Below are 17,531 nucleotides of genomic sequence, written 5' to 3'. Positions count from 1 at the left end.
AAAAAACTAATTCTTTTTTTTTTTTCTTTTTTGCTTGAGGAAGATTAGCCTTGAGCTAAGATTTGTGCCAATCCTCCTCTACTTTACAGGTGGGTCACCACCACAGCATGGCTGACGAGTGGTGCAGGGCCATGCCTGGGATCCAAAACTGCAAACCCGAGCTGCTGAAGAAGAATGTACAGGACCCAACCACTACGCCATGGGGCTGGCCCCAAAATTCTTAAATAAAAAGATGTTGTGGGGGGGAGGGCAGGCGGTGCAGCCCTGTGGTCAGGTGGTTAAAGTTCTGTGCACTCCACTTCAGCAGCGCAGGTTTGCAGATTAGGATCCTGGGTGCAGACCTACTCAACTCGTCAGCCATGCTATGGAAGCATCGCACATACAAAATAGAGAAAGACTGGCACAGATGTTAGCTCAGGGCTAATCTTCCTCAAGCAAAAAAAAAAAGAGGAAGATTGGCAATGGATGTTAGCTCAGGGTGAATCTTCCTCACCAAAAACAAAAAAGAAAAAGAAAGAAAGAAAGAAAGGTGTTGAGGGGCTGGTGTGGGTTCAGGTCCCAGGCACAGACCTACACCACTTGTTGGTGGACAAGCTGTGGCAGCAACCCACATACAAAATAGAGGAAGATGGCACAGATGTTAGCTCAGGGCAAATCTTCCTCAAGCTAAAAGAGGAAGATTGGCAACAGATGTTAGCTCAGGGAGAATCCTCCTCCTCAGAAAAAAAGAAAAAAGATGTTCAACCATTAAAAGAATACATTAATGTAAAGTAACTTGAATTGATATAAATTAATGTGAAATAAAACCAGACTGATAATATGCGTACACATTAGTATTTCCAGGTTTTGGGATTACATGTAAGTATCAATTAATTCTTTACACCCTTACATATTGCCTAAAGCTTTTATAATAAACATTTACTACTTTCATCATACAAGTGTTAATCTCATGAAAAACTCTTTATAGAGCATGATTTTCATTTATATATGCATTTGTATATATGTATTCCAAAATATTAACAGTGGTTATCCCTGGGTAAAAATACTCTGGGTAATTCTTGTTTTCCTCTTTGTGATTTTCTGCATTTTCCAAATACTACAATTATAAAGTTTTAAAGAAGTTTATTAAAAAATAAATTACAAAATGGCTATAGCAATAGACTATTTTCTCATTTATCTGAAGAGCAAAGATGAAGAAGTTTGATAGTCCCTGTCAAGAGTGCTGATGGGACTGACCTTTGGTACAGCCTCCAGGGAGGGTTTATAAAATACTGCTCTGACAAATAGTGGTATTTGTGAAAACTATAAATGCACATACTCTCTGACCTAGGAATTCCACTTCTAAAATTTGGTCCCACAGGTATAGTTACACAAAAGTATTCATTAAATCACTGTTAAGATTAGAAACAATGTCCATCAACAGGGTTAAACAAATGATGATCCATCCAGTATGCTGCCATAAAAAGGAATGAGGAAGCTTTTTTATGTTTGAAAACAGATGGTCTTCAACATATATGCTGTTAAATAAAAAAAAGATATTGAAAATACCACATATAAAATGATAACATTGTGTTAAGAAAAAAGATGGTTGCACAGCAGTGTGAATGTACTCAATGCCAACTCGCTTAATGCCACGTACACTTAAATATGGTAAATTTTTAGTTATGTGTATCCTTCCACAAAAAAAAGGAGTGGGGGAGAATAGGGAGAGGCCAGCCCAGAGGCAGAGTGGTTGAGTTCGTGCACTCTGCTTTGGCGGCCCGGGGTTCACAGGTTCAGATCCTGGGTGCAGACCTAGCACCATTCATCAACCCACGCTGTGGTGGCATCCCACATAAAATAGAGGAAGATTGGATAGATGTTAGCAACAATCTTCCTCAAGCAAAAAGAGGAGGCTTGGCAACAGACAGCTCAGGGCCAATCTTCCTCACACAAACACAAAAAAGAATAGGAAGAATATATTTGTAATTGCTTGTTTAGCCACAGAATGTTTCTGGCATGATACACAAGAAGCTGGTAAGGGTTGCCTCCAGGGAAGGGTAACTGAGGGATTGAGGGGGAGATAAGATTTTTCTCTGTATACTTATGAATCGTTTGGACTCTGAACTATGTGAATGCATTACCCAACAGCAAATAAACAATTTAAATTTTAAAACAAAACTTTTAAAATGGGCTTTTTGTTAAAACTGTTATACAGGGGGCTGGCCCCATGGCCAAGTGGTTAAGATACCGCGCTCTACTTCAGCGGCCTGGTGTTCGCAGGTTCAGATCCTGGGTGTGGACCTACGGACCGTTCCTCAAGCCATGCTGTGGCAACATCCCACACAGAACTAGAAGGACTTACAACTAGGATACAACTGGAGCTTTAGGGAGAAAAGGAAACCCTGCTACATAGTTTTCATTGGATTTGGTACCTAATATACATTTGTTGCTCTGGGGCAAGGACAGCAAACTACAGCCCATGGGCCAAATCCACCTCAGGTCCTGTTTTGTAAATAAAGTATTATATGAACACAGCCATGCTCATTCATTTTACAAGTTGCCTACGGCTGCTTGGGGCAGAATTAGGTAGTTGCAACAGAGACCATATCATCCTCAAAGCCTAAAATATTTATTTTCTGGTCCTTAAAGAAAAAGTTTGCCCAAATCTGCCCTAGAGCAATTAAAATAATTTAAATATCAAATGGGTTTCCTAATGTTCTTTTTTTCTAAGCGCCCATGCCCCCTGCATTTCTTTTTTTTTCTGGGAAAGATTCCCCCTGAGCTAACATTTGTTGCCAATCTTCCTCTGCCGTTTTTTTTCTCCCCAAAGCCCCAGTACATAGTTGTATATTCTAGTTGTAAGTCCTTCTAGTTCTGCTATGTTATTAGGTGGAAAAGGTGCATTGCTCATGACAGGGAAAGTCAGAAACTGTCCCTATATAACTCAAAGCCAGCTGGACACTTTTATCTCAAGTGAAAAGCAGAGCAAAGTTTCTACAACAAAACCCAAGCTGTTCTGAAGTGAGCTCACATCCCCACAATGCCAGACAGAAAGCCACAAGTTGAGCTGAGCTGAGCTGGGGGGAAGGCCAAGTGGAGCCTGGGAAGCAGGAGATGGAAGTTGGTTCCCGACTCTGCCATGTGACAGCTGGTATGGCCCCCCAGTAGCTCTAAGCTTAGTTTCTTCATAACGGCACCTCAAGCTCTACCCCCGAAACACCCCATGAGTACTAAGGTAGATCAGAACCAGGTCTTGTACACAGATTAGCCAGAACAGACTTGCCAAGAGAGGCCTTCATTACTCACCCGCTGAGGATTACTATGAGAAAGTAAGGACCACATCAGGCTTCCAAGGCCCAGAACTCAGCACATGCCCAGAAAGACAGGATAAAACCTGACGATCTTCTACATCCTTTTAAAAGCCAAACTTAAGAAAAAATTCTATTGAAAAATAATAGTTTTCATGTTATACAACAGTTTTCGAATTGTATTCCATAGAGCTTCAGAGGTTCTACAGATGGGTGTCTTTTTTTTTTTTTTTTTAAAGATTTTATTTTTTCCTTTTTCTCCCCAAAGCCCCCCGGTACATAGTTGTATATTCCTAGCTGTGGGTCCCTCTAGTTGTGGCATGAAGGACGCTGCCTCAGCGTGGTTTGATGAGCAGTGCCATGTCCGCCCCCAGGACCCGAACCAACGAAACACTGGGCTGCCTGCAGCGGAGTGCGCGAACTTAACCACTCGGCCACGGGGCCAGCCCCAGATGGCTGTCTTTTTTTAAATGGGACTATTTTAAAAAATCAAACGAAACAAAAAATGCACATTCAAACATGTTCCAAACTTAACGTTAAGACAATAGAGCTCACGACTACACATAATTCTGCACTGCTAGACTAGCTCAGCATACTGTTGTCCTTGAAACACAGCTTTTCTTCCCATCTCTGATTAATCAAAGTGACTAGCAGCAGTCTACTTAGAAAAAGACACCCCTCCAATGGCCACACGCATTAGGCTTGTCTCACAAAAAGAAAAGCAACCGAGCCACTGAAGTGCTCCAAGTTGGTAACTGTCACTCACAACCCTGACTGCACATCAGACTTCATGGGAATGGGCAAACATGCACATTTCTGAACTTAAAGGTGAAGATTATCCATTTTGAACTTCCAAAATTACTGCTTTTACCTGTTATACATTTTGGGGTTCTGTGAAAGAGTCCAATATGAAAAGGGGTTCTGAAAAAGTTTGCTGAAAAAGTTTGAAAACCACTGACCTAAGAAAACTAAAGGTCATAAATATCAGGTACTACTTGAGACTATTCAAGTACCTTGAATTTCCGGAGGTTACCATGAAGGCTACTCAAAAAGAAAAAACTCCCTAAACCTAAGGTGTGTGTATACATGCTCGCCTACACGCACATACTGGTAAAGGGGGGAGGCGGGGCAGGGGCGGGGCAGCCAGCCTAGATAATGCCATTATGTTTCAAAAACCAATTTTCTGGTTTCACTTCTCAGTTGTAAACGCGAATCCCAGAGTGAAGGCAGTACAGGGAAAGGGCACTTGACTGGGAGTTCTGGGTTCAGATCATAACTTGATAACTTATTTAATAGTTCTGCAACCATAAGTAAATCACTAATGGCTCTGTAATTGTGTTTTCCCAACTATAAAATGGGAGAAATAAATGACTGGAGACAGCCTTCTTGGAGGTGAAATGGTATTTATGAAAACACTCCAGAAACTTTAAATCACTACTCCACTGTACACAGTTGCGATTATTAATAAAAAGGGCACTACTGTGGTACCATCAGCAACAAGAAGGAATGAACTATCGAACACAGAACAACTTGGATGAATCTCAAGGAAATTATACTGAGTAAAAAAAGCCACTCTCAAAAAGATACATACCACATGATTCCATTAGCCAACAATCATAAAAGCACATAATTATAGAGATGGAAAACACATTAGTGGTTTCCAGGGTTCAGGGATGGGGAGGAAAAGATAGGTGTGGTATAAAGGGAGTAAGATGATTAGAGACTGGTGATGACACTACACTTGAATAATGGATTGTGGTGGTGATTACATAAGGCTATACTTGTGACAAAACTACACGGAGCTACATGCACACACAGATGAACACATGCATAACTGGGGAAATCTAACTAAGCTCTATGGATTGTGCCAATGTCAATTTCTTGGTTTTGATGTTGTGTTGTGGTTGTGTGGGCAGTTGACATCGGAACCGGGTCTGAGGGAGGGGTTCATGGGACTTCCCTGTACATTTCTTTGCAACCTCCTGTGAACCCATAATTACTTCAAAGTGTTTTTTTCAAAAAAAAGCACTGGGAAATAAAAAACAAAAGCAAGTGGGCCTACTCATTTTCTGGTCCTTCTGAAAGTTTAAACTATGGCAAAGCCTCAATGTTTCCAGAAATCAAAGGAATAGAGAGATTATTGAGTACAAAGAAGACAAATTCAAAGAAGAGGCATAAAGCCAACCGTATATTAAGTCAAGATCCAAAAGTGAATTTCAAAAAAATCAATGCCACACTGACCTGTAGCACTATAAAGACAAACAAATAAAATTTTAACACAGACAGCAGGCCAAGAGGCTAGGCCTTTTTCCCATAAGCTCAACAGACTATGTGGATTAGTACCAGGTGGTCGACAGCCACCCGCTTTTCTGAAACAACCCCTACTCCCGCCCCATCCATATCATAACAGAGGGAGGTCCCAGGCAAGCTTTTTGTACAATGTGACCTTGTCCACACCTCCCAACCTCCACCACCACCAGACCAGATGACTAGACCAAGGGCGGACATTTGACCATGATGAACCTCGTTGCCCCTGACCTCAAGTGACTTTCCAAAGGCTAGTATCTGATCTAAACCAGACTGCAATTCCTTCTCCAGGAATTTAGAATTGGGACTGAAATTCTAACATCAGCCTAGCTAGTCTCTTGAATACAAAAACATAAAAACAAGCCTGTAGCACAAAGAAAAAGAACCAAGTGGACTCCGGGGAAAAGCAGGAAAAGGGGTAGACCAAGCCCCTCAAGATGGAATTCTGGGCTCCAGAGACTGGCTGCATCTCTGCCCCTAGATTCCAGGACTCGTTCTGTTTTCCTAACAGTATTATAATTTACCGCCAAAAGAACCCTAACCAATATAAGCATGACTTACAAAACTCATGTTCCCTGGCCAGCCCAGACATGAAGGGTATTTATGACAACCTCTGGAGTCAGCCAGACAGCAACTACCTCCACCAGAACTGTGATTAAGAGTAAGAGAAGGGCCAGAGGCAAGCAGGCGCTGGCCAGTGATGGTCTCCCCAAGCAAGTAGGGAGACCCAACCCACAGGCATATCCCAGAGATGGAGATGACAGATACAAATGTCAGAAAATGAAGAACAAGAAACACAAGTTATAAAACTGGCCTCCATTTCTTTGGGCCATAAAGAAAATTTACCTCGAAGAGAAGGTATGGGTCCACATGATGTTAAACTGCCATCCAGAGATTTGGGTCCCTGCTGTTCAACTCCTCACTGTGTGACCACAGGCAAGGCGCTTCCCATTTGTGGGTCCCAGCTGCCCCAAGCAGAGCATGAGAGGTTTAGACTCAATGATCCTTCAAGTCCTCTCTTATTCTGTTAATAGGCTATTTACACCAGCCTGAGATTCAGAGCTGAACCAAAAAGCCAAGCTCAATCTGCTGCTGATAATACCGCCTATCTGGGACTTCTGACAGGACTCCTTATTTTTACTGGCCTCAAACTGCTATCTCTCAAAATCCCCTCCAAGGACCAGTTTGTGTTTCTCTAGACCTGTCTCCTGGCAGCTCTACCTACCTGAATCATGAAGTCATTTTCCTCCTGGACCTCACAGATGCAGCGGACCACTTCAAAATCGTAGCGGTCATCCCCATCGACTTCCTCGTCTGGGTTGGTGGTCACGTCGACATCTTGGCCATACTCTTCATCGCTCCAAAGAAAGCTCTCAGAAGAGGACTCACTCAGATTATCCTCCTCTGAGAGGAACGGGAAAACAATAGTCACTATTTTAAATGATAGCTATAAAATTTTTAAAACCCTAGACTGTCAGGAGTGGAAATGACCTTACAGACCCACTCTATGAACTTTCACAGAGCTGGGAAAGGGGAACTCCAGTTTTCTAGGGCCTGCCATCTAGTAACAGCCCAAATGATGTATGCTGCCTGGCGGTGAACTGAACTGCATTTCCTCATTTTACTGAGAGTGAAGCCTAAGGTAAGTGGCTGCTCAAGGTCACAGAGGACTGACACTGGCAGAAGAGCTACAATTAATTCCCCATGAACCATACAGACCATCATCCCTAATGACTCAAACGTGTTCCTCAATCTTATCCCATGCAGCCAGGACCTGGCTTTCAGTCAAGTCTGTATCCACAGCCACCTTTAAAATTTTGTAGACAGTGGGGAATGAGGAAGGGGCAAATGCTAGGAATAAATCAGAACTAGAATCACTAGGTCTTGGTGCCTGATTAGTTATAATTGCAGCTAAGCTTTACTGATCACTTATTCTGTACAAGACACTGATACAGTACTTTCCATATACTCATTAACTCCTTTTAAACTCACAATCACCCTATAAGTTGCTGGAAAGGGGGAAGCTTCAAGATTGATTCAGATTCTCCCTGAGCAACCAGGTTAAATGCAGAGGCCATCAACAAGGAATGAATGGGAAGGGCAGGTGTATAAGGGGATGGAGGACAATGGATCTGATCATAGACACACTGGCGCGGAGGTACCTTAGAGACATTCAACTAAGATCAAAGTTGCAGAGAAGGGAAGTTCAGGGAAGGCGTAGGAAATGGCTTTTGTTTTATTCGATATACTTTTTCTTTTTTTTTTTTTGAGGAAGATTAGCCCTGAGCTAACTACTGCCAGTCCTCCTCTTTTTTGCTGAGGAAGCCTGGCCCTGAGCTAACATCCGTGCCCATCTTGCTCTACTTTATATGTGGGACGCCTATGACAGCATGGCATGCCAAGCAGTGCCACGTCCACACCCGGGATCCGAACCAGTGAACCCCAGGCCACCGAGAAGCAGAACATGCGCACTTAACCGCTGCGCCGGCCTGAGATACTTCTTATTTTTAAAATATAAGAGATTATACTTGCAGAGGGCCTGGGGAGCAGATTAGAATATCAACATAGATTCAGCCTTCTCAGACTGTAGTGCTGTACAAATGATCAAGTCAGCAGAGAGCCACCTTACCGGATACTTTCACTTTCCCTTTGTGGTTTCCAGATTCTGAGCCATGGAGCTGTGGGCTCATATGGACCCCAGGCTTGTGTGAGGACCCACACCTGGTGACAACAAATGCCTTGGGTGGGGAAGGTTCCTGGGAGGTGTCACTGATCTCCTCACTGCAGGGGCATTCTGGAAGAACAGGATCAGGAAGGAATTAGCAACCCCAGACACCATGAGAGCATTCCATAAGCAATCCCATCCAACCAACAGCTGTGCTGTTCAAACAGCTCAAAGGCTTGGGAGCAATTCAACTAAAAATTTTTGTGGGGGCTAGACACACACTTTTCAAGAAGTGAATCCTTTCTTGAAAGGGTTCAGAGATGTGTGTTTAAGAGTCATGTGTGCAAACAAATACAGGCGTTTATCTGCATATCCTCGCCTATTATGATACTTTCATGCACTCTGCCCTGTAACAGGACACAGTGGCCAGTGCATCAAGAGAGGGAGGTTTTATAAATGCCAGCCGGGCCTGGAAACACCTGGCTGAGTGGGCTCCTCCCCTGCCAGAGCCCATACTAGGCTGAGCCCTCAAGTACCAGTAAAGGCCTGCTGGCCCTTCCAGGCTCAGAGGCCAGGACCAGGGAGAAACCAACCCCTCCCCACCCATGGTAAGGAAACCCAAGTGTAACAACTCCAGGGAAAAATTACCAAGTTTGGTTTTCTTTTTCTTTTTCTTTTTCTTCTTTGGCTTCACTCTCACAAACTCTTTGAATTTCTTCTCTTTATTCTTTTCCTTGTCTTTTGAAGCTAGAATTAAATATAAGTTTAAGTATTGGCATTCTAACGTTTTGTGTTCAACACTGAGATATTTATTAGTAAGTGATTAAGCATGTCCAACGAGAACTAAAATGGGTAATAGAACAGAGTTTCAGGTCTGATTCTGCCCGGGAGGTCAATTTCCATGCCCCTTAGAGGTCTGGAACCTTTCCTCCATCACTAAGCCTTTTAACCAGGGGTAGGCAAACTCTGGCCCACTGCCTGTTGTAGTAAATAAGTTTTACTGAAACACAACATCCTCATTCATTACATGTTGACTATGGCAGCCTTCACGTTTCAAAGGTAGAGTTGAACAGGGAAGACACAACCTTATGGCACTTAAAGCTGAAAGTATTTATTGTGTGGCCCTTCACAGAAAAAGTTTGCCAACGCTCTTTAGATCACTGTTCCTCAATGCTGGCTACATATTGCAATCATCAAGGGAGATTTTTAAAAAGTGAATGCCCAGGTCCCACTCACAGAGATTCTGATTTAATTGGCTTGAGGTGTGACCTGGGTGACAGGATATGGTTTGATTCTCCTTTTCTGTGTAATTGAGGTACAATTCACAAAATATAAAATTAGCCATTTGAAAATGAGCAATTCACACTTTTCAAATACCACAACTTTATCTGCTACTCCTCACAGCAAAACTCCTTGTTAGCAATACTCACCATCCAAAATTCTCACTTCACAGATTTTCCCAATTCCATTCTAAAAAACTTCCCACCTACCACTTTTTTGAGATCAGTTTTCAAACTTAACTATAGCCTCACAGTTGCAAAAATCCAGTTGTTTCTTCTATCTTATCAAATATATCTGTAGCACTTCAAATAACTGATCATGTCTTTTTAGATGTTAAGAAGTGCTTAAGCATACATTTATCCTATGACCTAGCCATTCCACTCCTGGATATTTACTCAAAGATAACATATGTCCACAGAGACTTGTACATGACTGCCCATAGCAGCTTTTGTTGTGACTGCCCAAACTGAAAACTGCCCAAATGTCCTTCAACAGGTGAATGGATAATTTGTGGTGTATCCATACAATGGAATATTTTTCAGCAATAAAAGTATGCATTGTTAATATATGCAGCAACATAAGTGAATCTCAAAGTAAGTATGCCTAAAGGAGCTAAATAAAAACTCATACATACAGCACAATTCCATTTATATAAAATTCTAGAAAATGAAAACTAATCTATAGTAACAGAAAGGAGAATAGTGGTTGCCTGGGGATGAAAGGGAGGGGAAGGGTAGGAAGGAAGAATTAAAAAGAGGCATGAGGAAAGTCTGGGAGGTAATGGATATGTTTACTACCTTGATTGCAGTAATACCTGGGTATATACATATGTCACATCTCATCAAATTATACAATTTAAATATGTGCAGTTCGTTGTACAACTAATCTTCAATAAAGCTGCAAAAAAAGAACAATCCAGTGGCATGTAGTACATTCACAATGTTCTACAATTAGCTCTACCTCGTTCCAAAACACTCCCATCACTCCGAAGTGAAACCCCTTACCAGTGAGCAGTTTCTCCCCAGTCCCAGGTCCCTGCCCCTCAACGCCTGGCAACCACTAATCTGCATCTGTCTCTATGGATTTATCTACTATGGACATTTCATATACATGCAATCATATAATATGTGACCTTTTGTGTCTGGCTTCTTTCACTTAGTATACTGTTTCTGAGGGCATCAGGATTTTTAAAAACACTCTCCAAGTGATTCTGATGTGGAATCAAGATGCATCACAGAGCAGGTGTGGGGTAGGGTAAGCAATCAGAGTCAATTGACTTTAAGTACTTCTGTGCAAGGAAACCACAACATCTCATTTAATCCTAACAACAACCTCTGTGTATCATTCCCATTTTACAGATGGGGAAATTGAAGCTTAGGGAGGTAAAAGCACCTGCCTGATATCGCGGATATTTAAAAGTAGGTTCAGCTGGCTCTCCAGCACCATGTCAGAACTGCCACCAAGGCCCCTCTCGCGAAAGAGCATCAGAGTGGATACAGTCAGAGAGGACAGTGGGCTGCACCTATCGGCTGGCAAGCATGGGCTCTTTACAGGCGAAAGTTAATCTACTGGCTAACGAACATAAGACTTCAGGGTCCCTAAGCTCCCTTCCTGTTAAAAACACTCTGCACTGGGAAACAAAGTTCAATGAACAAGAACTCTAGAAAAGACCTTGGCAAACTTACAAAAATACTCATTTTAAGATTAAGAAACCAAGGCCCAAAGAAATGAGTTGACTTAGCCAAGGTCATACAGTTGATTAGCAAAATACGGCCAAATGCTTCCTGAATTTCATAAAAGCTATCAATATTTACTGTCCTCTGATCCTGGGAACAGAGCCTTCCTCAGATATAAAAATAGAACAACTCATTTCTGCACATTCTCTCGGCTACAAACATATTATTAGTCATGGTTTAAATTCATTTATCAACAAATATTTGAGCGTCTACTATGTTCCAGGCACCATTCTAGGGAGAATGGATATGACAACAAACAAAAAAAGACAAAAACCCCCACCCTCACAGAGCAACATTCTACTGGGTAGGGCAGAAAACAAGTAAGTTATATACTATTTTAGGAGGTGATTAGTGCTATGGAAAAAATAAAGCAGGGAAGGGGGACAGTAAGAATGAGGGAAGGGGACACTTGCAATTTTAATAGTCTGTGGTCAGAGAATGGCTCACTGAGAAAAGGACATTTGAGCAAAGACCTGAAAGAAGTGAGAGCATGAAACATGCAGAGATCTGGAAGAGTGTTCCAGGCAAGGCGACAGCAAGTGCAAAGACTCAAAGAGCAGGCCGTCAGTGGTCCGGAAACAGGCACAGGGAACACTTCCTAACCCATCCCACAAGACCAGCATTATCCTAACACCAAAATCAGATGAAGACATTACAAGAAAGGAAAATTACAGACTAATCTCTCTCATGAACACAAACGCAAAAATATTAGCAGACTGAATCCAACAACACATAAAAAGAATTATTATACCATGACCAAGTGGGATTTATTCCAGGTATACAAGGCTGGTTCAACATTTAAAAAAAAATCAATTAATGTAATCTACCATATGAACAGGCTAAAGAAGAAAAATCATCTATCAACTAAAGCAGAAAAAGCATTTGACAAAATCCAACACTCATTCATGATAAAAACTCTCAGAAAACTAGGAATAGAGGGGAACTTCCTCAACTTGATATAGGACATCTACGAAAACCCTACAACTAACTTCATACTTAATGGTGAGAATTGGATGCTTTCTCCTTAAGATCAGGAACAAGGATGTTCCCTCTCAATACTCCTATTCAACATTGTACTAGATATCCTAGCTAGCACAATAAGACAAAAAAAAGGAAATAAAATACAGATTGGAAAGGAAGAAATAAAACTGTCTTTGTTTGCAAAGACATGATTGTTTATGTAGAAAATCCCAAAGAACTGACAAAAAAACAAAAACTGGAACTAAATGATTATATCAAGGTTGTAAGATACAAAGTTAATATAAAAAAGTCCGTTGCTTTCCTATATATTACCAATGAACAAGTGGAATTTGAAGTCAATAAATAGCAAGGAGGCCTGTATGCCTCCACTGAAATTGAAATTAGAATAAGGTTGAGGGAGACAAGATGATGTGGGCTAAAAGCAGACCACGCAGGGCCTTGTAAGGAAGCTGGCCTTTACTATGAGTGACTTAGGAGCAGAGCCTTAAATGACACTGGCTACAACCCTGTGACCACCAGGATATCCAACCTGAAAAGAGCACTGAGAAGTGAGATGGCAGGACACTAGGTCCTCAACCAACAGTCCTGAAGCAGTACCTCCCCTGGATTTCCCCATTACGTGAGCCAACACATCCCTTTTATGTGGAGTCAATTTGAATTGGGTTTCCTGTTACTTGTAAATAAAAGCATCCTAAGTGTTGCAGCTGGTCAGAAATATGGTCACATTAAGCTTTAAAGAGTCCTATCCTGAGGCTTCAATTAGAGGAGTAGACAATGAGGATAAAAAGAAGCGATGTCTTAGGAAATTGTTCTATAGAAGCCTGTGTTCTCTGAACACAGAGGGATGAGAGACAGCCCTCAGAGGCTCACCCTAGCTTCTGGCTAAAGGTTGTGAAGTCAATATGTGCCCTCAGGTGGCAGACTCACAGGGAGAATTGCCCAGCAGGGCCTGGGCTAACCTAGGTGAGTCCCTGAGGAACAGAGGCAGACAAGATGACAACAGGCAGAGCTCAGTCAGACTACCCACAAGCACAGGAAGTTTCCTGCAGGGAGGCACTCCTATTCCCCCCACTGCAGGGCCCAGGGGCAGGGCTTCCTTCTCAGAATCCTAAAAGACAGCCAAGCCTAGAGGTGAGAGTATGGGTTCTGCAACTAGATTCAAATCGTGACTCCAGCACCTGCTAGATGTGTAACTAATGGTTCAAGTTACTGCATCGCATCTGCACCTCGGTTTCTAATTTATAAAGTGGGCACAACAGTACCTGCCTCATAGGGTCTGTTTTTTTTTTTTTCTTGACTCATTTTCTTTTTCTTTTTTTTTTTATTGAGTTATTGATAGGTTACAATCTTGTGAAATTTCAATTGTACATTAATGTTTGTCAGTCATGTTGTAGGTGCACCACTTCACCCTTTGTGCCCACCACCCCCCACCCCACCTTTCCCCTGGTATCCACTAAACTGCTCTTGGTCCATAGTTTTAAATTTCATAGCGTCTGTTTTGAGGATTAAACAACACAACACAAGTACGGAACTTGGAATGGTGCAGCACATGGTGAGTACTCAAATGTTAGCTGTTATTATCTTGCTTGCAATACTCTCTGGAAAGTAGTCCTGGTCTGCTGTCATCTCTCTCTTCGAACAGCCTGATCAATTATTCCATGACCCACAGAACGTGTACCTGGCTGCAGAGCTTCTTCCCAAATGCCCAACCATGGCTGGACAAAGAGTGACTTCCCGCCAGGGCTCTGGAGCAGAGAGCAGCTTGTCGCCTGAGGAGGGCAAGGCTTTCCCAGTGTGGCCACGTGTCCTCTCCTCAGGCTGCAGGTACCCATCAGGAGAAACGCCAGAACCCTCCTTGCTCCCTCCGTACAGCATGCTCCCTGTTTCTCTCTCAGATCATCGCCGAGTTATGAGAGCAGAAGGACAACTATGATTAGACTGCTGGTTTCAGGAGAGAAGAGGGAAGAATATCCCCCTCCCCTAGGGTAGAACTGCTTGTACACCACAGAGCACGGCCACATGGCTGGGACAAGCAGTGACCTGAGTGTGTTCTGACCCGCACGAGTGGACGGCAGCTCAAGGACAGAGCAGAAGCGGGTATGCTCTTAGAGGGATTCTCACTGCCTACCAGAGGAAGTAGTGTTCCCAGCCTAACACCATCATTTCACCATGTCTACCTTCCCAGCCTCATCTCCCATCAGCCCCCCACCATGGATCCCACCCAGACATTGACCCTAAAGTGCCTTCCAATAAACCCACCCCTCAAGCCCCCCATTTTTCTGCCTTTTTCCTATATGTTGTTTTTTTGGCGGTTTTTTGGTCATGAAGATGGGCCCTGAGCTAACATCTGTTGCCAATCTTCCTCTTTTTGCTTGAGGAAGATTATTGCTGAGCTAACATCTTTGCCAATCTTCCTATATTTTATGTGGGATGCCGCCACAGCATTGCTTGACGAGCGGTGCTAGATTCACGCACAGAATCCAAACCCGTAAACTCCGGGCCACCAAAGCGGAGCACATGAACTCAACCACTAAGCCACTGGGCAGGCCCCATACTATGTGTTCTTCAACACCCATTTCTCCACTTTCTCCATAAGAAAAGAGCACATTTTCCAGCTTCCCCTGAGTGAGACATGGCCAGATACAGATGTCTGGCCTATGAGGTATGAACAGAAGTGATGTGTGGGACTTTTGGATTGTGCCCATAAAAGAAAAAGGAATACCCTCCCCTCCCCTACTCAGCAGCTGAAAGACAGGCAAAGTGGTGAGTTATTCTGGACCATGAAGAGGAGAGTAACACCTCAGGGCTGGTGGAACAGTGAGGAGAGGCTAGCCCTGGACAACTTTATAGAGCGATAGCAGAGCCACTGGGGGAAGCTTGCAGTTTGACCTAAGAGGGAAATAAACCTCTGCCTTGTTTAAGCCAGCCTCTTTGGTTCTCTCCTTAAGGCACCATAATCTACATCCTGATTAAGCTCAGACAGCTCACTTCCCTTTAAGGGGAGAGGGGGCATGTCTCTGTGAAAAGGCCAGTTTAGTACCACAAGAAAAGGTACAACAGCAACAAAGGTGCCCAAGCGTCATTTTGGCCTAAAGACAAGGTTTGTTTACCCGGAGCAAGAATATGAACCAAATGGATGTGACAATAGGTAACAAGCACAGGTGAGGGTCCCTTTGATCCTAGAATATTCTTTCTGGGCCAAACCTCTACTCAAGACTAAACTCACCTATGTAGAAACAAACCCAAATACTAAGGAAGCCTGAACTTGCCCCTGGAAGAGAATTTATTAAATGGATTCTGGTATTCTAAGAAACCTCATTTAGAAAAGTAAATCCAAATCAACCTTCCAAATTCACTTATGTGACTGAGGGCCTTGCTGACGGAGAAGGAAGCATCTTAAGGCTGGAGGGAGAAGGGGCACCTTAGGGACAGATGATCATGAGAGTTTGTTCCGGGCATGGGGACGCCTTTCCTATTTCCCTGCCTTCTGGTCCAACCCCTGCCTACCCTCACCCTTTAGGGCCTAACTCAAATGGCACCTTCTCCTCTCAACATCCTAGCCCCTACCCCACAGGTAAAACCTGAACCTGTGTTCCCACAGCACTTTCTCCATTCCTAATATAGAACTCAGCCCTTTCACCAGATCTTCTTATGTGCTTTCCTCCCGACATGAAGGGTCCTTGTCTCATACACACCCAGTTCTACATCATCACTCTAGAAATAAGGAAATCAGCTCACAAGTGAACAGTGGCAAGATTACTACTAAGATTCAGTCTATGGACTCTCGGACTTCTCCTGCTCAACCTGGCAGGAAAATCGAGGGGACTTTAAGAAAAAGTCTCTGCAGAGCGTTTTCTGGTCCTAACTGACCAGACACCCCCAGGAATCTCCATCAGAGAAATTGGTTAGAACAAAAGTTCCCATGTGCCACAATCAGAACACTCAGCATAAAGGGGATACATTTTTACACTGATTAACCCCCAAGCAGCACAAATCCTATAATATTCTTTTTTTCCCGTAAGCATAATATCAAGTTCACACTGCTTGTGAACCAGGACACAGGCTGCCTGATGTCAGAGTCTCACCTTGAAACATCTCCCCAGCTGAACTCCCCTCGTCTGTCTGAAATTCCACCCTTAAAGATAAAGGCTTTCTTAGAAGTCTGAGGTGAAACTCAGATATGCTGAGAGAAGAGGTGAGATATCAAGCTGGTTCTATACTTTCCAATCTTAAAGAATACAGTTATCACATTAGTCAAGTACCCAGTAAAACCCTGAGGAACAGAGGCTTTGATGGGACAAAGGTGAGGGGAGACGGCTGGAAGAGGGGCTGCCTTCTGGAGGGCCAGGGCCTGTAGAACCTTCTGAACACCTGCTATGTTTGCTCACATTGACAGCCAGTGGTGTGATGAAGGCTGAACACGTCTACTGACTCCAGTTCACAGATGACGAAACGGAGGCCTCTGCTGGTTAGTGGCACAGGCAGGCCTAGTGGTCAGGGTTTTTTTCTGTTTTTTTTGTTTTTGAGGAAGATTAGCCCTGAGCTAACATCCATGCCCATCTTCCTCTACTTTATATGTGGGATGCCTACCACAGCATGGTGTGCCAAGTGGTGCCATGTCCACACCCAGGATCTGAACCGGCGAACCCTGGGCCGCCGAAGCGGAACGTGCGAACTTAACCACTGCGCCACCAGGCTGGCCCCCTGGTCAGGGTTTTAATTTCACATCTAGAACACAGCAAGATCCACAGTTTGGTTTCTTCCTTCAGCCTGGTAACTGCTGGCCAACCCAGCAATCAGCAGTGGAACAACAGGGAAATCGTCTGTGAGGTCCGTGTCCACCTGACATGGAGCAGCAGTGTGTTCTTCCCGGCTGCACAAACCTGCCTTCCACCTGAGCAGACACAGGAATGACCAGGCTGTACTCCATACACAGGTGAGGGGCCTGTGTGGCACACTCTGTCACCATATTGACCAGCTTTACAAAGGACCAGCAGGAGGGTAAAGAGTTAAAAAACAGAGATTTAAAGGATGCTTTTGTTCCCTCTAAAGCATTTTGTGGCTGCCCACCCCTGCCAGCCTGGTGAGTATACTCACAGCAGTTCTTGTTATCAAAAAACTGGCAGGCAAAAATCCCCAATTCACCAAGAGATTTCCAAACCCCAATGAAACAGATCCTTCTGTATTAAGAGACAGAATAAAATCCAAGGTCAGTATATTGGTATCAGACCCGAGGGGTGGTATTTAAAAGTAGAAAATCAATCACTCAGA

The 17,531-nt window shown here is 43.4% G+C and overlaps 1 protein-coding gene across 3 annotated transcripts in view; it reads right to left on the bottom strand.

Annotated features, from left to right (window-relative positions):
- The window catches only part of PHF20 (PHD finger protein 20), a 143,943-nt gene that overhangs the window by 21,004 nt on the left and 105,408 nt on the right, over positions 1-17,531 (bottom strand). For all 3 annotated transcript variants that reach the window (XM_044747851.2, XM_070485837.1, XM_044747852.2), the window contains 3 exons: positions 8,911-9,009; positions 8,227-8,391; positions 6,823-7,001 (listed from right to left, as the gene is read on the bottom strand). In XM_044747851.2, the coding sequence (XP_044603786.1) occupies positions 6,823-7,001; positions 8,227-8,391; positions 8,911-9,009 (443 nt within the window). The remainder of the gene's footprint in view (positions 1-6,822; positions 7,002-8,226; positions 8,392-8,910; positions 9,010-17,531) is intronic.

The sequence above is a fragment of the Equus asinus genome, chromosome 15 (assembly GCF_041296235.1).
Source record: "Equus asinus isolate D_3611 breed Donkey chromosome 15, EquAss-T2T_v2, whole genome shotgun sequence".
In the NCBI taxonomy this organism is placed as follows: Eukaryota; Metazoa; Chordata; class Mammalia; order Perissodactyla; family Equidae; genus Equus; species Equus asinus.
The sequence above is the reverse complement of the archived record's forward strand: the minus strand, read 5'-3'. Positions and strand labels throughout refer to the sequence as shown.